The 20,932-nt window shown below is 41.4% G+C and overlaps 1 protein-coding gene across 3 annotated transcripts in view; it reads right to left on the reverse strand.

Moving 5' to 3' along the window:
- Positions 1–108: 108 nt before the first annotated feature.
- Positions 109–20,932, reverse strand: part of rock1 (Rho-associated, coiled-coil containing protein kinase 1) — a 36,207-nt gene continuing 15,383 nt past the window's right edge. The window contains exons 10-34 of one of the 3 annotated variants that reach the window (XM_071910839.2): positions 19,843–20,002; positions 19,236–19,305; positions 18,981–19,069; positions 18,771–18,819; positions 18,018–18,153; positions 16,559–16,650; positions 15,068–15,314; positions 14,260–14,366; positions 12,495–12,645; positions 11,651–11,811; positions 11,317–11,501; positions 10,240–10,309; positions 10,033–10,136; positions 9,527–9,692; positions 9,309–9,402; positions 9,128–9,216; positions 8,786–8,977; positions 7,427–7,592; positions 4,630–4,700; positions 4,407–4,495; positions 4,101–4,179; positions 3,636–3,897; positions 2,502–2,709; positions 2,157–2,226; positions 109–1,751 (exon numbers count right to left, since the gene is read on the reverse strand). In XM_071910839.2, the coding sequence (XP_071766940.1) occupies positions 2,175–2,226; positions 2,502–2,709; positions 3,636–3,897; positions 4,101–4,179; positions 4,407–4,495; positions 4,630–4,700; positions 7,427–7,592; positions 8,786–8,977; positions 9,128–9,216; positions 9,309–9,402; positions 9,527–9,692; positions 10,033–10,136; positions 10,240–10,309; positions 11,317–11,501; positions 11,651–11,811; positions 12,495–12,645; positions 14,260–14,366; positions 15,068–15,314; positions 16,559–16,650; positions 18,018–18,153; positions 18,771–18,819; positions 18,981–19,069; positions 19,236–19,305; positions 19,843–20,002 (3,089 nt within the window). In that variant the 3' untranslated portion in view covers positions 109–1,751; positions 2,157–2,174. Of the gene's footprint in view, positions 2,227–2,501; positions 2,710–3,635; positions 3,898–4,100; positions 4,180–4,406; positions 4,496–4,629; positions 4,701–7,426; positions 7,593–8,785; positions 8,978–9,127; positions 9,217–9,308; positions 9,403–9,526; positions 9,693–10,032; positions 10,137–10,239; positions 10,310–11,316; positions 11,502–11,650; positions 11,812–12,494; positions 12,646–14,259; positions 14,367–15,067; positions 15,315–16,558; positions 16,651–18,017; positions 18,154–18,770; positions 18,820–18,980; positions 19,070–19,235; positions 19,306–19,842; positions 20,003–20,932 lie in introns of all 3 variants that reach the window. The other 2 variants (XM_071910841.2, XM_071910838.2) reach the window with 2 other exon arrangements.

The following is a 20,932-nucleotide window of genomic DNA, read 5'->3' on the forward strand; positions in this document are numbered from 1 at the left end:
TCCTGGATTTCTCTGTACATTACTGTGGTGGTGCATGAATTTATAGGTGATCTGAGAATCAAAAAGTGAAACCCCTGTTTTATCCACAGCACAAATGGAGAAACACAATGAATGATAAAGATATGTTTATTGACACATATCCATCAGTGCGGCCTCCAATGCAATTAAACATGCAATTCATCCAAGACAAAATAAGAGTAGATCATAGTTCCAGTGCTTTTTCAACTGAACAAAAATGTTAAAAAAAAAGAAAAGAAAGAAACAAAACTCAGAACAAAAAAAGAAAACCCATTTTGATTATTGCGGAGGTATTCCATAATCCTTGTGTCTCTAATTATGTACACGGGGAAGGGGGGTGTTTGCATTAACGGGACATTACCTTATTAGTAAAACAACTTGTAATTGTTAACAAGGGCAGCCACTGACACAGTTCTTAGCCTTGGTTTAGGTTCACCATCCCGAAATTTGTCATATGATAATGGAGTCTGGGACTTTGTTTTGACACGCTAACTCTATTGCAATGTGTCCATAAAGAGGCAATCTAATATATATATATATATATTTAATATACTCAAACCAGAGAAGTAAAGTTCTGATAAAACCACAGACGTGGCAAAATTTGTAAAAAATAAATGATGGAAGAGTTAAGATTTGTCTTGTTTTGGAGAAAACACAAACAGATATGGCAGTAAAATCATTATCCAAACGTTAAGGCACTAGGTGGGCCAAATGCTACACCTGTTTAGTCTTCTACAAATAATTTACATTTCAAACAGTGCAGTTTTACATTTGTTAACTTAATGTTTTCCTTTTGAACCATTTATCTATGAATCAATGTAAGGCAATACATTACAAAAAATAAACAATACAAGGAAAAAAAACAATATTACTGAAACAATGTACCCAATGAACACACAGAAAAAAAAATCAATTAAGTTTTAGGTCTCCTATATGCCATTACAATGGAATTTCCTTATGGCTTGGAGCAATAAAAATAATTATAATAATAAAAATAATGCATAGATTTAAATGATGATCTTGCATGCTCCTCACTCAATACTCAAAACATCTAATACTCATTTCCCAATACTCTGCCCCAACCCTGATAACTGACTTGCAGAGTAATAAGAATAGAGGCAAAAAGGCCACCAGAGTCCATCAGATGAAGGCATCAAAGTCATTTTTTAGCTGGAAACAGAAGTATGCTTGCATTTAGCTTGAGTATCTGTCAGGTGGGGAAAGAAAATACAAAATACATATTTGTTTTCCACCCCTGAGACACACCCACTCACTGCAGATTAAGCCAATTCCTGTACGACAGTACCTTCAATTGACCACGTACATACATGCAAGAGTCCCAGCAAAACCCCCTTCTACCTTCCCATTCCCATCATGACTGTCAGGTTATATGGAGTATGTACCCATGACATGAGTCCCTCTGTCTCCCTTGTCCAGGTCCATCGTTTGGTTAAAGATGAGTGTGCCATCCTCTGGTGGATATGGAGAGCTGCAAGTGTGTGTTGTCTGGTGAGGGGGACTCTTGAGTCTGGAGGAAGGAGCGGATAACAGGCCTCTCAATGTCCCTGATGCCTTGTGTCTGACAAGTGTCACGATTTTCCAGCGCTGGTTATTTTTTTATTTTTTTATTGACTTTTGTACGTAATACAGGATACTCCATTTTGTGAGGATGGGTAAGGAGGGAGGAGGAAAAATATTGAGTCCAAACAGAATCCAATGGTTCAGATGGTTAGCTGGAAGAAAGAACAGAGACAGGTGTCCAGTAAAAGAAGGCAAGACATCTCTAACTTGGTTAGTACCCAATCTAAGTTAACATACAACAGAGAAGTTGGTATACAGACATTGCAACACCATCGACACCTTTGCATCATGTTGGATAGAGGTAATGCAAAACCCTTAATGTGGGCCAAACGCTAAGGGAGGGTTGTACTGAGGCTGAGAGTTAGTTACTGAACCCAACAACACATTAGTGCCAATTAGAAAAATGAGAATCCCAAGTGTCAATTGGAAAGAATAACCCAGGAGTCAACCAACCAACCAACCAACCAAGAACAGTGTCTGCTGTTAGAAACACCCATTAACACAATTAATAAATAGTCAAGTTTAAAACTGTAGGACAAAGTCTAAAACATCAAGACTTTCTGGAGAAGTTGCTGTCAACAAGTGCTGGATGTTGTGTCTGCTGCTTGGAGGCTGGACTGCGCTCTGCTATAACACAGGAGACAAACAGCAGGTCATGTGACTGACTTGACCACATCTCAGTCCACCAGATGGGATAAAATAAGACTTCTGACTACAGCGCACCCTCACTAACTCCCTAAAACAATACAACAGTGCCCTAGTGTATGCCATGCAACTGTCTGCAGCTATTTGAAAATTATTGTGACTGGAAAAATGAGATTATTTATACACTACCAGAGAAAAAAAAAAGACATAGAAAAAGGCTCATAAGCCCAGATGTAAGGCCCAGATTGTAAAGTTACCTTGGCTTTCCTGTGATGCTTTTGGGGTTCTTGCGGAAGGACTGATTTGCTCCAGAGCGAGTGGACATGGTACGAGGTGAGGCCCTAGAAAATGTGGATGGTGGGGTCTTGGGGATCTTCTTGCCCAGGTGGCCAATCCATTTCTTCTGCTCATCCTGGGTCAGGGCCAGCAGGAGCATGTCCCGGGCAGAGGTCACATCGTAGTTTACTGTGGGGGTGGGAGGAGGGGAGGATGTTGCAGATCAAAGAAGCACCTCTGAGAAACACAACCTCACACTAATCTGTGTCCTTAAAAGAAGACTGCTATCCTCATAGAGCAAGTTAACAATAAAGGCTTTAATTTGTATAAAAGCACCAAACCGTAACTGCAGTACGGTGCCTACTGTTGGCCGTGTATGAACTGACTGATTAGACTGACAACATTTCCTGCAGAACCAGATTAACCGACTGAACTTTTGACACGGTGACATTATGTAATAGCTTAACATGGGTTTTACATGTATTTCATAGCTTTAAAAGGTTTGTTTGCATTAGTAATGTTTAGGGATGGGACAATATATCAAAATTCAATGTATCGCAATACAAAAATGTGTATCGTGGGGCAGAAAAATGAATCGCAATATTAGCTGTTTTATTCTGCTGTAGTAATCACAAATGAGACGGCTTGCCAATCACAATTTCACAAGCTCTCCATCCAAATTATATTATTTACACTTTGTAATGACATTTTTAAATTGTTGTTTACATTCTAGCAAGCCAACGCCAGTCATACTTTGTTGTCACTGAACATGTATTTATTATATCGTATCATGGTTGTATCGAACCGTGAACCCCGCATCGCGTATCAAATCATATCGTGACATAAGAATATCGTCCCATCCCTAGTATTGTTGGGTAATAAGCTATAAAATGAGCAAATAACTTATTTTCCATGTACAAGTCAAACTCTCCGAGAGTCATTGTGAATATCACTAACACTGATAAGGTCCAATAAATTCTGTATTAGCGATTCAACTTTCATTGCAAAGTGCCTTCACAGATTTACAGATTCTATGATAGCTCATCTTCTTGAAAAAATAAAATTGTCTATTTTCACAGCTCAGACCGCCAAAGCCAAGAGTGTTGGCACGTTACCTTTGCAAGGGGCGATAACGTCCTCCTTTTTGTCGAGGTGGTCCTTGTGGCACTTGACGTGGCAGCGGCGACACTCCAGGGCAGGAGGAGGCTTGAAGACGTGCCACAGAGGCTTGGAGCAGGCCTCGCAGTTGGAAGGGAAGTGATATAGCGTCGGGATGAACTCGTGGCCTTTGTGTGGGAGGCAGTTGGTCTTGTCCCCCTGAGGGACTGTCTCCATGTCCGCCTCCTTCCTGCACTCTCCCTCGTTGGCATACAGAATCTGAATATTTCCAGAAAGAGGACATTGTTAGAAACTCTTGTCTTAAAATAAGCACTTTTGAGGCTGAGCAGAGCTTCACAGAATCCCACTTGACATTTGGACGTCAACAGTCTGTGTTGAGGAAGAGACTTGGCCGGAAGCAAATATGAAAATCTAAAAAAAACAAAAAAAAACAATTCCAGGACAAAGAAGGAGCCTCTTACCTGGAATATCCTAGGAATCTCCTCTGTCTCAGCTCGGTACACGTCTCCTTGTGTGACTGGTCTCACGTGGAACAGTTTGCTGCAAAGGATGACAAGCAATTAGCAATCAGTAGCACTATTAACACTAAAAAACTCAACAAAACCCCCTGCAACACGGCCTCCCTGATAAGCCGTAATTAACACATTATTATCAAGTCCTCAGGGGGATTTCTGGCATTCTGCAAGTGTTGGTAGACAATGTCCGCTACAAGGAAAAGGGAATATTTAAGGTCAACAGCGCAGATGAGAAGAACAAAACATACTTACTCAATATCTAGTACCATTGAGGGGTTGGACTGTTCTTTATCCTGTTCGTCATTGTAGAACAGAATCTTCTTGCTGCTCACCACCACATACTACACATATTTAAAAGACAATGAGAGGAAGTCTGATATTGCACTCAAGGGGTTAGCAGCATATCTCTGCAAACCACAAGAGAGTACAACACAATGCAGGTGAAAAGAGGAAATGCAACATGAACACAACGTACCTGCTTCTTCCATCCGTATCGCTTGATATTAGCACGATTGGGAATGGACAGCCAACCCTCCAATCTGGATTCTGCAAAGCGGCCCAGATGTGAAACAAGTTACAAATCTGTGTCGTGTTAAAGGCACTCTGGAAAAAGGCCATGCAGTGATTAAATTCAAACTCAACTGGGAAAGAACAAAAAGTCAAGTGACAAAGGTCATAACTGTTTCAAAACACCGGGTGAACTCCTCAGGGAGTTCTGCCAGGGCTTCACTTTAAGGTAACTGCACTGGAGTAGGTGACAAGAGATGATTTCAGATATCCCATGCTGTTACTTCACACTCCCCATGCAGGAGTAAAATTAGACAAAACATGGGCAAGTCATTTTTTCAGCATGTTAGGAGAATTTAATTGTTTTAAATTGTGGGGAAAGAATGGACTCTATAATAGTTATGCTATAGAAATTAGCATTTACTTTCTCTCAATTTGTTATAAACTTGATCACTCACTCCCTTCACAGAAAATAAGATGTGTACTACAGGTCATCTACACTAGTAAAGTGATAACAGTTCAACTTGTAGAGCATGCTAAAGGGGAATAGTGAACTAAAACGGGCTTGAGTGCTAATGTGAGTGTGCGGTCACTCCAAAAGAGCGGCACTTCTGGGTGAACATGCCAACAAAACAATAACAGTGTTTTAGTGTTTGATGCACGCAGAGCCGGAAATTAAAATGGGTGTGTTCAGTTTCAAGACACGTTTTGAAAGGTGCTGAGAGTGATGTGGTAAAAGTCACACAGGGTGTAGTCTAGTATGACAGTAACCTCTGATGTATTGTGGTTACTTTACCTGTGGGGTTGACCTCCTGACACTACACAAATTCACTGCCAACATCATTACTAAACATCCCATCAATGTTCATCCAGGAGTCTTGTTGGTCTACAGTTTTGAAAGATCTTTTTGCCTCCCACTCAATCAAGCTTCTTTCAAAAGTGTTGAATTCCCACAAAAAGAGGTGTCTTTCTCACCTCTGGCAAAAATGATAATGTGGTAAAGAATATCAGGAGGCAAAAGACACAAACACACAACAGTAGCAGTACAGGCCAGGCAGAGAGGGGCTCCTGCACTCAAAGTTACTCACAGAGGGAAAGGAATAGAAGTTACAAAGATAAGAGGAGCAAGGAGAACCGACTGGAGATGAGGGAAATAAAGAGATGAGAGAGGGATTTAACCACAGACACCAGCATTCAATGGACTGAAACACAGACCTAGGATGAAGACTATTTGCAAATAATTCTCAGTGTTTTATCTTGTTTGGAGTACAAGATGGGTGGATTTGAACAATTGGTTATCAAAGGAAAGTTAAATTGACTTTCAGCTAAATTTCTGTCGTCAACTTTCTGCCTCAGTGTATTGTTCTAAATTTAACTCCACCCACCTGATACTCCAAGCAAGTTCAAAACAAACAATACAAATTATTTACAAATACTATTTAATCGAGGTTTGCTGAATACAACACCTGCGAGCATGGTTTATATATACTCAAGGTGCCCAATGCTAAATAATTACTTTGACCATCCCAAAATCATAGTTTAAAGCACTCCACACAGAAATGTGAAAAACAACAGGGAACAGTCTGAAGGAAAAAGGGTGCTACCCAAAGCCGGAATCCATGTGCCAAAAGTAGCAAAAGGTAGCGTCCCAGGTACTCAGTGCAACCTTCTGGGTGATAGAAGCTTTAACCAATATTAGAAATTATTTGAATTTGAGTCAACAGAAAACAAACAATAAATAGTACCCTATCTAAGTGGAAAACAAAGTTTAAGACAAAGACTGTTCCCTTGCATTTTCCCCAGTTTCCTGTGTGGCAGTTTTGGGTGGGTGGCTATCCATTTTTATTGTTACATACACAAGGATATATTTAGCAACCTTGCATCAACCACATCCACATACCACCTCCTTAAAACCAATATAACAGCCGCAGTAAGTCGAGATCTGTCATAATACTACAGCGATCTTGAGCGTTACATGTTTGAAATGCACATTACAGAAAGAAGATACATGGTGGCAGGTGAAAGCATGGATTTCAAATGAGTAAATAGTGATGCACAATATCAACACTTCACATCTTTCCTATTTGGACATTTGTGTCATAATTTGATATTTAAAAACAAGAGGTCCGCTGGTGAAGGTCAAATCAATAATGGATTAGAATTAGTTCCAATCAATTCCTGTTACGTTCTTTATAGCTAACCCTGATAAAGAAAGGAAACAGATAGTGTTGAGTTCATTTTTTGGGACAAGGGATGCTCCGATTCACTGACCATTGATCTGCATTTGCAGATGCTCTAAACAGGAATTCACAGGATATGCATGCTATTTGCATAATTGTTTAGTCATCAAACAGTATGCATTGTATTTTATTTAATCTTTTGATAAGCATGACATTCTCATCCCTATTTGCAGGGCTCCAACATAATTTTCATATAAAAATTGCAGTTTTCCAGACTTTAATTTCTTGACTGCCCTTGTCTGTCTGTGTCTGGGTAATATGAAACTGAAGATTATTTTCAATAATAACAAATATAACATTATGTAAAAAAGCTGTGGATTTAAAACTGAAATGTATATTGCGACTGTATAACAATATTTCTCGTCTTTTTGTGCAGCTCCCAGACTATTTGGATATTATGAAATTCAAATTCCATACTTTTCCATTCTTTATATGATCTGCACAGGAACCCTGTACCTGGGAGTAACGTTTCCACAGAAATGGCTGCCCTGCATGATAACAGCAGCAGGTGGTAGGTGACCCTACCTGCGATGTTGCTGTCTGTCTCGTCCGTCTGCAAGCTGGTGACACTGGAGTTGTCCATGCGCAGTTGCAGGTCGTTCAGTTTCTCCCGGAGCTGCTCGATATCGCTCTCCTTGCTGTCCAGCTGCATCTGCAGCTCGTTGCGGTACGTGCACTCCTCTGCCAGTTGCTATTGGTGGGAAAGCCCAGAGCAGAATTGGGTTTAAACACAAGGAAAACTCTAGATGATTATACTGGGCTCTTGTCCACTGAGATGTTAAGGGGCTGCATCTACTAGGGAAATCAAGAAGTTTTCTCTTTATTCCATATAATTGCTTGGTCTACCATCAGTATGAGGCTTTACTTTTGCATCTAACTTGGGGCAGAAAGTATTTATGATCTTTCTGTCTCTTTCCCTCTTCCTGTGTTGTGCCACTAAACCTTTCTTTGGATGCACCAGTGCTTGTAGCAAAATGAAATAAGTCTGTGAAAGTTTGATTCATAGTTTTTACAATGAAAAAAACGAAAACATTGTCTTTTCTTCAGCTATGAAAGAACACACTTCTGATTTTAATGTACAGATACTCTACTGCACTACATGCATTCTCTCTCTCTCTCACCTGAGAACCAGAGATGTGACTATGCAAGATTACAGCTTTGATAACCTCCTGTCACTCACCCTGTAACTCACAACCAGTTTTACAACGAGCAGGCAAATGTTCTTTCCTCCCAGCTGTTGCCTGATGAATGCAAATAAGCTTGACCACACATAACAGTATAAGCTTTTATATGCTACATTAGAATTAAAACTTCAGACGTCTCCTAAATAAACCAATTTAATTAGTCTATACATACCAAAAAGGCAGAATGTGTTTCATATTTGTGTGGCTCAAACAACAGTCTGTGCAGCGTCTGTCCTGCTTGTAATGAGGTAATGAATTTACCTGCTGGTCAGACATACAGCAGGCAAGTAATTAGCCTATCTATTTTGGTGATGATTTGGTTTAGGAATATTAAAAAAAGGCACAACAGCCCAGTTGATTTGCAGAGGTTTTGCTTTGAACTGTGAAGTGTGCAACATCATTTCAGTCAACCTTAAGCAGCCTATAATTTCAAGTTGCACTGAAATATTTCAGAACATTTGATGATGGGTAGATTGACTTGTTCATGTGTTTATGTTGTAGGTTATGCTATGAATAGTTTTGGAGCTTTATTGGGAGGTATGCATGCATGCGTCTTTGGACAGAAATATTGGTGCTGCCAAATTATGTGATGGTGCCAACTGTGGGTACCAGCAGTGCCAAAAATTAGTCTGTAGCCTTAACTCAGTAACCCAGTAATCTGGAACCTGAGCAATGATGTGCCACAGTTTCTGTCACTCACCGCCTGCATCTCGCTTAACTCCTTCTGGTACTTGATGGCCATGTGGTTAAACTTGTCCTTCTCCTGGTTTAGTTCCAGCTGCAGCTTGCGGTTCTCCTTCTCCTTCTTGCGCAGGTCAGCAGTACTGCCCTTCTTCTTCTGGTCCAGCTTCATGTCCTTGCGGTTCATGATCTCTGCCAGCTTGTTCACCGCCTGACAGATTGAGGTAGATACACAGTTGGAGAGCATCAGCCACAGTGATTCTCCACTTGTGATTTTCCAGTTGTTCAGTAGGTGGAGTATTAGGGTTTTCACAGAGTTTCAAAACAGAGAATAATTCTGACTAAGAAGGTGCATCTTTACCTGAGTCTTCAGTGTGCGCTCTGTGTTGAGGCTTTTCTCATAGTTGGCCTTGATTGTGTTTGCAATCTCTTCTTTCTGAGCTACATACTCTGTAAGGGAAAGAGACTCAGCTTGTACAACAATGTAACTGAAATATATACAGGGAGACATAACGGTCAACCAAGAGATCACGAGACCGTACCTTCCTCCTGAGTATGAAGTTTCTCATCTATCTCAGCTTTCTCTTTGCTGAGGTTCTCCACATCTTTGGTCAGCGTTTTATTGGATTCCTCAAGCTGCAGAGAAAAGAGAATATTATCACGTTTTCTACCCATCACAGCTGAGACAAAAACCTACCAGATCAAATGTGTGAAGTGTCAATGTGGAGAGACAGCGAAGGCTTTTTTAAGTGGTGCTCACCCGTGCAATAGTAGCCTCCTTTTCCCCGACCTCCTGCTTGTGTCTAGCTGTGGCCTTCTTGTTCTCCTGGCTGAGCTCAAAGTACTGCTCCTCCTGAAGCGCCCTGGCAAGCTGCTCTGACTCGGCCTTGGTCACTGTCAGATCCAGCTGGGCGGACAGGGAGTCCCTTTGTTCCACACACAAAAAAAATTGGTTTAATAAAATCCTGACATTATACCTGCAGCCCGGTCACCTCTTCTTTTGCCAGAGAGCAATTCAATTTCAATTTAATTCAAACTTTATTGTCCAGTGAGTGAGATTAGCTTTTCAGACACTTTTTGGTGGTTTAAACACTAATAAAAACACATAAAACACAAAAACTATTAAAAAAATAAAAATAAAAACATTGGCAAATTGAACACATTTTAGCCAGTGATACGTCAATATTTACATGGTTAAATCTCTGAGTGATGGGTATCTGCAAGGCTGCACTGTGAGTGAATAGCGTTTAGTCTCCCATCTCTTACCTTTCACTGTGCAACTCCTGCACCTTTTTATGAGCTTCTTGTACCTGCCGGTTCCTTTCCTCAATCTCCTCCTTCAGTTCCTTGACCTGAGTTTTGTAAAGCGTCTGAAGGAGGAGAGACAGACACTTTAGCAGGTGGCTTTCACACTCAACAGGGAGGGAAGAGATATTGGGGAAGTGGGCGGTAAGGTAACAAACATATACTTACAGAGAAATACTGTTCGGCCTCAAGCTGGTCCTGAAGTTCCCTCATCTGTCCTTCGTTGCCCCTGTATTGCCTGGTAACAACCAAACCACAGACATTAAGTACTTAATTTTCTTTTCATCGTTAAATCCATGTATCTAGCGAGCCAGCTTTTACTAATCCCTCATTTTTGCTCCATTCATCTTTAATAACAAAAGCAAGTTTCAAATCAAAACTCTTAGCAAGGCAAATAGACCTTGCATCTAACTGAGGTCCTGCATTGAAATGGAACCAGCACCAGCAGCGCTCCCTGCAGAGCTAGCCGGGGGATTAGCATTAGCAGGGTGGAGGGGGTTGGACTCTGGGTAAATCCTAATCCTGTGGTGTAAACATTGTCGGAGAACAGTTTTGGCAGTCACCCTCTAAGCTGGCGTAATAGCTCTTATTTGAGAATAGCAGGCAATTGTAGGGCCATTCACGCCTTGACTTCCAAAGAGCATTACTGACTGGTGCAGCAGTAAGAGAAAACTCTTTCTACTTTGAAGAGTCAAATATAAATTGGGATAATGGCCTAAGTAACCTTTTAGGGCACTGACAATCTAATAGGGCACAAGCACACCAATTTAAAGGATCCATATTGTTTATGTCCCATGACTTTGTTTTGTACCATGTCTCAGGATTAGAATAACATGCTTCATGATGGTTTTCAAATTAATATAGTTCAGTTGATAAGGCAACTTCGTATAAAACAAAAATCAAGTTATCCTACCCCCACAAACAAAGGTAGTGAGGGTTTATTCTAGGGGACATGGAAAGACAAAGATCTGTCTGGGCTTTCCTCTTCCTCTCTGTGTAATTCAGGATTTCCCGTCCTGCTGAGCATGTCTGTGTTTATAATGTCTCATGTAATGTGAGTGTAGGATGGGCCACTTATGTAACATTACATGAAGATAAAAATAAATTCATTTTACTATTATAGGTGATTAAAAAAAAACAAATTCCAACCACTGAGAAGATGTTTTTTTTTTAAGGAAGGAGCAGGGGTAAAACAACGCTGGACAGAAATTACAACACAGCAGTACTTCTGCAGGTGATTCTCACTTAGTCAGTTGTGCCAGCTGGAACTCCAGCGAGCGTTTGCTCTCTAGTGCTGTGTTGATCTCCTGTTTGAGCTGCTTCTCCGAACCCCTCAGACGGTCGGCCTCCTGGGTGCGGCTCTTCAAGTCGTTCTGAGCCAGGATGCGCTTGCTGGACTCCTGTTCCAACTGCATCCGCAGAGCCTTCACCTGGAAAGGGAAAGGGAGGATTTAGCTGGATGTTTGCAAGACTGGCAGGACAAAAGTAACAGAGGTTTTAAGAAGTGTAAGATTCTAGGTAAATGTCGTGGCAACATCAACACTCAAGACGGGAAGGGTATGCAAGATGTTTTCTTTACCTCATCTTCCAGCCTTTCCTTCTGCTTCATCAGCTGCTCCATCTTCTGCACAGACTGCTTGAGGTCAAACTCCAGCATTGAGCACTGCTTCTCCACCTCCACCACCCGGCTCTCCGCTCGCATCCTCGCCCCATTCTCCTCTGACACCTTCTGCTGCACAGCTGGGGTGGGGCAGGATCAAAGTAAGAGTCAGTTCCTTACTCTACTGTGAAATGACTGAATATTAAGCAAACTGAACAGCTCATACAAGACTGTACTAGCCATTTGGTACTCAGAAGTAACACATCTCTTAACAATCCAAAAACCTTTTCACAAGGATAGTGCTGAAGAGGAATTTCTTGACAATGTAGGAGGTGTATATAAGTTAAAAGAGCAGAGAAAATTATATCAAACTGAACAATGTGTACAAAACTACTAAACTGCGGTTGAGTCTACACTTGTCTGGTTTAGATGTTTGTATAAAAAAAAAAAAAAATTGGGTTAGAGTCCAGCTTTTAATATGCAGTGAGGCAAAGTCCTGACATGCCACGTGGAGTGCACTCCCTGAATTCCTCCTACCCAAACGCCCCCTGGGCGCGAGTCTGATCAGATGGTTCTGGTGTCAGAGGTGTAGGTGGAGGAAAGAGAGGGAGGGAGCAAAGGGGAGGATGAAGAGGGTGAAGAGGTAAGACAGATAAAAGAGGGATGGAGAGGTACTAAAAATCAAGAGACAGAAAGAAATAGCAAGACAAAGTGGGGTGCGTGGAAAAAAAGGCAAAGGGAGAAAGTAAAAAAAAGAAAAAAAAGAAAAGTGTATCGAAAAAGACGGCAGACTTGGGCGTGCTCTGACATGGGACTGGCATACCATGCATGGCAGCTGACTTTGCCTCCTCAATGGACTCATATTTGTCGGTGAGCTGCGCCCGCGTCACCCTGTGCTCAGTCTGCTCCTGCTCCAGACGCTGCTGCAGCGTCTTCAGCTTGTAGTTCAGGTCTATCTCCAAGTTATTCTTCTCCTGTGGTGAGGGTAACAATCAACAATCAACAAGAGGGTCTGCAGTCTTTACATTCATTCAGGTGCCCTGCCTACTGCTTGAAAATTGCCTCCACAGTTAGAAAAATGTCAATAGAATCAAAATTCATCATGTGACCCCCCAAAATAATAATTAGGACTGCAATTACAGCACAATTGTCAATATATCTGATTATAAATAGCCAAAATAAGAGCCATTCTTAAACGTCAACAGCTGCTGGAACTGATCCTGGAACAGGCCGGGAGCAAACCTGGGTCACAAAACCAAAATTACGCCCCACAAAGAAAAAAAAAAAAATCTTCAAAAGACACTGGATCTGCCATTGTTTATGCAATTATAGAGAGAGCATAGGTGATAATGTTACAACCTAACTATATAATTGAACTGGCAACATTATTGACATTCGGCATCAGCAACTTGACAACCATCTATTACCAAATTGCCACTTACGTTACAAAGGCTGACCCTAGACTATTGGATGTTTAAGGTAGTATTGTTCAGTTCAAATCATCACTCCCAACTCCAACTTGAACATTCTACCATGCAATATGTATTACTGAACCAAAAAACTAAAATCGGTTCAGTGTCTGTAGTTGCACTGCTCTCCGTACAGTTCTAAGCAAGCCGAAATCCATGTAAACATAAAACAAGCGTTCAGGACAATTTTTATTTGCCTACCTTGGCAATGACTTAAATGCTGGCTGACTACTCTCCAAAATGGGCGTAATCAACCACAGTTGCAACAAACTCGCAAATTTTCAAACTTCATTCCATTCATTCGTCTCTACGTGACACCCAAACAACTTACTACTTCATGGCACAAGCACAACTGTACAATTCGTTCAGTTCATTTAGCAGTTCAGTTGCTAATACTGTCTCGGACTGAGTGAAAGAAACAGTACAGAGTGACTGGTTCAGTGGTTCTGTTGCCAGTGTATGAGTTAGCAGCTCACTTTCTGTATGGGATTGAACAAACCATTGATTCTGCTGCATAAGCAGTGCCACCTTTTGGTCTAAGGACACGGAACAAATGTGAGTCATTCCTTCCTTCAGTGGGTTAGCGGTTCACTTAATGAATCAATTCTGTATATCGGTCAGTGAGCATTTAACCCGTTTCCAGTTTTCACATGAGACAGTTGAATGGAGACAATAGCAAGTGAATCAAATGAACCAGTTCTGAATTGATTCACCACCATCGGACAGCCTGGAAAAGTTAGTTAATAGAATCAGTCTTCCCACCACTAGTACCACTCAAGCACCACTACCTTAAATTCTTGACTGTCAGTGAATCTTGCACTAGATTTCTGAATCACTGCATCCTACGAACAGTTATTAGGTGCCTGGGAGTACCGTAATTCCCTTAAGTACTGCACATTGCAAAACGCATTACGCACAAACGCACAAATGAACGAACACACAAGCACCTAATAAATAGTTACACATCTCATACTTGTGCCTGTCCACCTGTCCTTCTTGCACGTTATGCGAGGTGCTGTCTAATGCATCTTGTGCATCATGTGATGTCTGTAATGCCAAGGGCATGTCAAATGCTTTGTACTTGGTGAATAAAGATGTCTGCTCGTATCGACTCTATACCTTCTCCAGGTTGTTGCTCCTCTCCTGGGCCTGTTTGCGTTCTGTCTCCACTTTGGACAGGCTGAGCTTCGAGTTCTTGTTGTCCTCTTGCAGCCCTGCCATCCTCGCTGAGAACGAGAGACAAAGACAAACAGTCACTATCACAGTGTTTATCATATTAAGCTGGTATCTATTATTGCAGACCCCATTTTGCTACGGCCATGCACAGAATTCATAGTTTGCAATGTGCATAGCTTCCGCCTCAAGAAAACTGTTTCATTAACACTAGAGATCAATCTGACTTTTATAAAATTACTTCAATGCAGAGCACCACATTCCCTCCTCCTCCACCATCTCCTGTGATGACTTTCAAAGGCTTGTTCCCAATAAAAGATAGTTGGCTGACAGATTAATCAGAGGCTGATTTGCCTGCTCTGGGCGTTGTCAGTGCCTGGGCATGTCTCAGATCAGTGGGTAAGTGATAAATGGCAATGGTTGATATTACTGGGGGTGGAATTTCTGCAGCTGTTTCACGACTGCTTAAAAGAGAGTGAGATTACTAGTCTTGTTGCAAGAATCGGAACCACACTGAGAGGGTTTCACATATTTAAAATCCTCCTTGTGGGTTGTGAGTTTCTGGCTGTGTTCAGCATCCCCTCCCAAATCATTTTTTTTACTGAATCACTTTGTCAAAAATTCTGTGCAAACAGTGATTTGGCCATGGATTTCAGCAATGTTTCTGAAACTTGGGTCCAGTGAGTCCTTGCAGAACCCCTGCATTTAAAGACAGACACGAAGCCCAGTGTTGCACGTCAGTGTCATGTGATACCTTGCAGCTCTCTGATCTCCTCGGAGCCCTGGCTGTAGTTCCTCCTCTCGGAGTCCAGCGTGCTCTGAATCAGCAGGAGCTCCTTCTCCAGCTGGGCCTTCTCTCCATCTGCTGCACGGCTCTTCTCCTGCAGCTCGCGGTTCAGACTCTCCAATTGGCTCATCGACTTGGCCATCTCTGTGTGGCTCTTCCTCAGTCGCGCCGCTGTGTCCGACTCCGCCCGCAGCAGGTCATTGGCCTCCTCCAGCTGTCAATTAAGAGAGAGGGGGCCATTGGGGAAAATGACGTTCAATGCGTTTTCCTGCTGGGCCACGACAGCATTGAACAATGTTTGTTGTTCTATTTTTACTTATCAATACACAATGAAAGTCTGATGGTAAGAATGAAGCACAATAATATTCATGTGCTTCTAATCTTTCCTATTAGGCAACGATTATTTACCTAATAGGCAAACAACGGCATCAAAACCATACTGGGAATGAAAAGTAAGACATGTTCACATAAGCAAGAGTTTATGTGAGGTTATCATGCGTTTTAATTTGTGTAACAGAAACTTTGTTTTACCTTAGAACAATATCTAAAAATGACTTTTTAGCAAGCATACCACTTTTTGAGTTCATTCAGCCACCTCTAAGTAATTTTTTGATTTGGATTCATTTAGGATGCTGTGTTGCATGAAGCCGGTGGTTTTCGCCGATGTAGTTTTCGCCGATGTAGTTTTCAAATAATCAAGATTTAAAGCTGCCAAGCACCAACAGCTTGTTAGTGAACTACAATGACCATAATTCATTGCACCTATGACACAACACATCTGTGTTCCTTTGAGTGGTGGTTTGTCTGTGCCAACACAAACTGAATGAAGAGCTGAAACGTAGCCTCAGTTAGTGGGCTTGCTAAATGAAATGAAGATAATCCCTCCTCCTGACGCTGCCGAAGTAAACTGACAACCTGTAGGAAACACTGTAGTGTTACAAATAAAATGCAAGTAATTTTTCCTGTTTGCATTTAGCAATAATGGCGGCAGGGGGGAAAAAGCTGACTAGTGATTATGAATTCCTTAAGCAGCTGATTCCAGAGGTTTACCATTCATTAACTCATAGATGTATGTTAGCCAAGATGTGAAAATGCTCAACCAAAGTTATAAATCGCTTCAAGAACGTGACAGGTTGGCCTCATTTGGAGATGGTTTTCTTGCCCTTTCATTCTGCTATCCTGCAGTCACGTGTCATCTAAGCACAATACAATATGCCTCGCATGCACTATGCTTCACCTTTAACCTTTCCTACCCTGAGCCAAATAATGCATTAAGACAGAACTCAATTACAAACCCCATCCCCACATTCCAGCAGATATTCTAAGTTGTGGTAAGATAGTCATTAAATCTCCATTAATGCAGACTGTGTATGCATGTGTGTGCATACACAGTCTGCATACACAGTCTGCAGACTGTGTATGCATGTGTGTGCGTCTGTGTGCCTGTGCACTGCATACCTGATTCTGCAGCTGGACAATCTTGTCGTTTGAGGCCTGAGAGTTTTGGTTGATCTTCCTCATATCCTCAAGCTGCTCCTTCAAAGTTGACACTAGAAATAATCAGACAGGAAATGTATTAGATAGGGCCTCATTTTAGCTCCTCTTTGTCACACCCAAACAACACTATTTTATAAAAATTCCACCTAAAAAGTTCTAAAATCTATAATAATAAATATTAATAATAAATAATAAATCTAAAATCCCTTATGTTGTTTCTGTTTTGTATGCAAATGTGTGTGCACAACATATCCAATCTCAGACTCTAACAGCTTAATGCTCATCAATCCACTTAGTGCTGTCCTCTGTTGCAAGTCAATGGGTATGTCAGTGAGGGCATACCATATTTCCTCTAATAGTGGCCGGTAGTCAATTAAAAGCCGGGTCTCCAATAATGGCCGGGGCAACACGAACAAATTAAGGCCGGCCCCAAATACAGGCCGGGGGGAAAAACAAAGGAAACAAGACTAGGTCAAAACCTAGTATAGGGCTGGACCGTGTCCGTCTCCTCTCTCCGCCGCTGTCCTCTCCACCGCGCCCACGGCCCGTACCCATCGGGGACACCCAGTGACACATCGGCGTCGGGACCCCCGCCGAAATCTCGGCCGGATCACCGGGAACAAATCGGCGCCCAGCTATCGGCACTGGCCGGAACGTGCCCCCCGGGAAACTCCGGGAAGCGTCGGCAGTAAGCCCTCGGCGCACCGAAACCTCCATGCTTGTCTCTCTCTCCGCCGACAGAACAGAGGGCTGTCAGGTGGACTGAGCTTGCACATATGCATCGAAATAAACGGCGATATGATATAATTGTATAGATTCTACTTTAGCTTCAGTTAGCTTCAGCTTACATGCAAACAACGGTGGATACCGGTAAACTCCTGGTGCCTGTTATAAATGTAACTGTAGTTTGTAGTAACGTACAAGTGCCACAAGATGGCTTGGCCGGCGGAAGTCTCTGGAGCATGCCGTTGTCGATTACCGTAATTATCGTAATGCATTGCAGTAACAAAAAAACGGCTACCTAACATACCCCAACAGAAGCAGATCAGAAAACAAGGAGGCTTCGTACTAAAATATGAGCAAATATACTTATTAAACAGAGGGAATTAGAAATAAAAGGCCTGTCTCTAATATAAGCCTGCTTCCAATAAAGGCCTGGTACCCTCTGCAGTTGAGGTAAATAAAGGCCCGGGCCAATATTAGAGGAAATACGGTATGCATGGTTTAACAGTGAGCCAGAACTGTAGTTAGCAGTGAGCAAGATGGAAGGTCATGCCAGGCTACCAAGTAATCCATTTGTCCAGATCAAATGATTCTGAGAGGAAGGGGGAGTTAGCATGCAACAAAACTACCCCATCACTCTCCAATTATACTTTAATTGCAAAGTGTTTGAATCACATGTCAGCACCACCATACTCACCCTCATTCTCCAAATTGCGTCTCTTCTCTGCCTCCTGGTCAGCTTTTCTTTGGTACTCCGTGGATCTGTGCTGCAGCATGATCTTGTCCTTCTCCAGCGAAGACATGCTGGCCTCTACACTCTTCCTCATGTTTGCCTGTAGCATGGAGCAACACAGCAGCCATGATGTGACAGGAGCAAACCAATCTCTAAATCCAGCCGATGTTTTAAAATGCTAATCAATTTGAGCACATTAAATGTTACCAAAACATGTGCGCTGTAAGTGTAACGCAAGTTACATTCTATGCAACTAAGTATAATCTAAGCAGAATACATCTTCAGGGCTTAAAGCAAAAAAACATTCTGAGCCTGAAATGTTCTTGACTGAATTGGGGGGGGGGGGTAGTCAGCACACTGCACCATCGCACCATTTATTTATCTATAAAACTAGTCCAATAACAAGAACAACGAAAACAATTGACACATTTCTGTGCTGAATGAATGAATATTCAACACACAGCATTATTAATCTATAAACCTAGTGCTATAAGGATAACTATGGAGCCCCCCAGGGGTCACCTGGTACATAAAAAAAAGATGCGGAAATCAGTGGGCACGGTTTTCTTACAATTTACTCCTAAACCGTGCCCACGGATTAGTACACCATGCGCACAGATTTGTAATATCTACGTTGATGGCCGGAGGTCTTTAAGCCCTGCATCTTTAATTCATAATTTGTCAATAAAATGTAAGTGCAGAGGAAAAAGATCTAACCTCTTCGTCCAATTCTTTCATGATCTTGTCAATCTTGGTGCTTGAGGTCCTGGGGAGAACAGAGTTGGGAAAAAAATACTTTTATATACTGAACATTTCTTGCAATAACAAGTTCAAGTTGAATTTAAAAAAGGCCATGTACATATTTGCATGCAATTAGACCAAAGCATTTTGTACCATGTCTTTATTTGGATTTAATAAGTAGCTGACCTGCATTTCTGCTCCATTTCATCCTTCAGCTGCATCTCACTGTGGAGCTGCTCCTCCAGCTGGTAGATCCTTTTCTGCAGGTTCTCCAGCTGAATACAAACACACACAATAGAAAAAGAGCCTTATATTCAGAAAACACATATCTACGTTAAAAAAAAAAGAAATTCGCAAGATTAGATTGGTGTAGAAAAGTGGTGCATATTCTAAATGTATAAGACTTGTTTTTGCTTTTTAAATCGTAGTCTTTCTACTCACATGGCTCTTGTCCTCCTTGGTGGAGCTGCTGCGTTTGTCACTGGTCTTTGTGGAGGAGCAGCGCAGAAGCCTGGAGACAGAAGACAAGTGCTTTATCACAGGTATCTAAACACATCAATTAAAATAGAAACTCCTCACTGCGGAAACTAACAAGTTCCACCACATCTCAAATGTAACAGAACAAATTTAAAGGCAAACGGCAGTGTTAGTATAGGCCTATTTGAGGAGTTTTGTTCCAAAATGAAATGTCCACGATTAAAAACAAAACAAAGCAGATGTTTACTTTGACAAATTGACATGAAAATAATGCACATTATGGGTTTGAAGCAAAGAGTCATCTTTGCTTACAAAATAGTTATGTATTTGAAGATTAATTCATCTGAGTTTTGAAATATTGACTGACTGATACATAATGCTATAGATATATGGCACTATGTAAAGAAATCCTCCATTTCTACATTATGTTCATTGCTGTTAACCTCCATAACCACTATGATTACAGCATTGATGACATTCCAGATTGCCGTGGTATATGGAATCATACTGATGATACTGTAAGTGAATACTGAACACAGTGTGTTGACAATAGCGAGTATGGCAGACTTACTGGTGATTGCTGTAGTAGGTGAAGCCTACAAAGGGGAGCTGGTTGCCCACAAAGGCCTTTGGTATGGGAAAGGTCTCCTCCTCTCCCCGATCCTCCTCAATGTCATCAAAGTTACTGGTGTCAATGTCACTGCTCAGCTCAGGCACTACCGGGGCAGCCGCTTAACATGGCACAAGCAGATAAAAGATTAATGAAGACACAAGAATAGTAGGGCTGCAACAATGTGTCAAGTGCCATCTATTGCTATGTAAATTTGTCAGTTTTGCATATTCATAATCAATGTGTCGTTTTGTTTTGAAAAATCTCCAACCCCAGGCCTTCGAAATAATGGGAATACTGGAAACTCAATAATATGGTGCTTTGTTCAAAATTGCAACTGAACACCACTGCAGTAACGACGGTGCACAAACAGCTGATCAGAAAAAATCCCTCATATGCTGTGTGATGTGCACTGAAATCTAACATAAATGTAGCTACTGATAGCCTTAATGTGGTATCTTATTTGGGTCTGGACCCAAGCAGTACATATACATATTCCACATGAAACTCAATGATAAACTTTGAAATGTTCAATTGCAAACTTTTTTATTATAAATTAGTAATTTAAATTAATTGATTTGTCTTCAGCAGATTAATAAATGACATAATAATCATTAGTTGCAGCACTAAAGGATAGCAAAAACTTTATTGCTAAATCACTTGCATTTTCCTCTGAGAATGAACATTTGTCAACAATGAGACTGCAAGAAACACATGTACAATACATTCTCCCTACAGAGACTGTAAAGGTCTGTTGCATACACACAAATACAAATAAACTGAGTGAAAATGTTGGTCATAGTTGGAATGTCCATTGAGCCCAGTTATAGCTAACAGCCGCTTCATCCCATGTTGCCTTGATTTTGATTTTTCTCTTCCGCCTAATTATTTTCAATAAATTACACTAGATTTTAAATAAACTAGATTTTGAGGTAGATTACCTGGGAGGAAGATAAGAGACTTAGAAACTGCAAAGATCAGTGTTTCAGTCAGTTGCTCTGTAATCTGCAAGGGTTACACAGAGTTTTCTGGATCACGGATCTCTTTTGAA

This window comes from Centroberyx gerrardi, chromosome 13 (assembly GCF_048128805.1).
Source record: "Centroberyx gerrardi isolate f3 chromosome 13, fCenGer3.hap1.cur.20231027, whole genome shotgun sequence".
Taxonomy (NCBI): Eukaryota; Metazoa; Chordata; class Actinopteri; order Beryciformes; family Berycidae; genus Centroberyx; species Centroberyx gerrardi.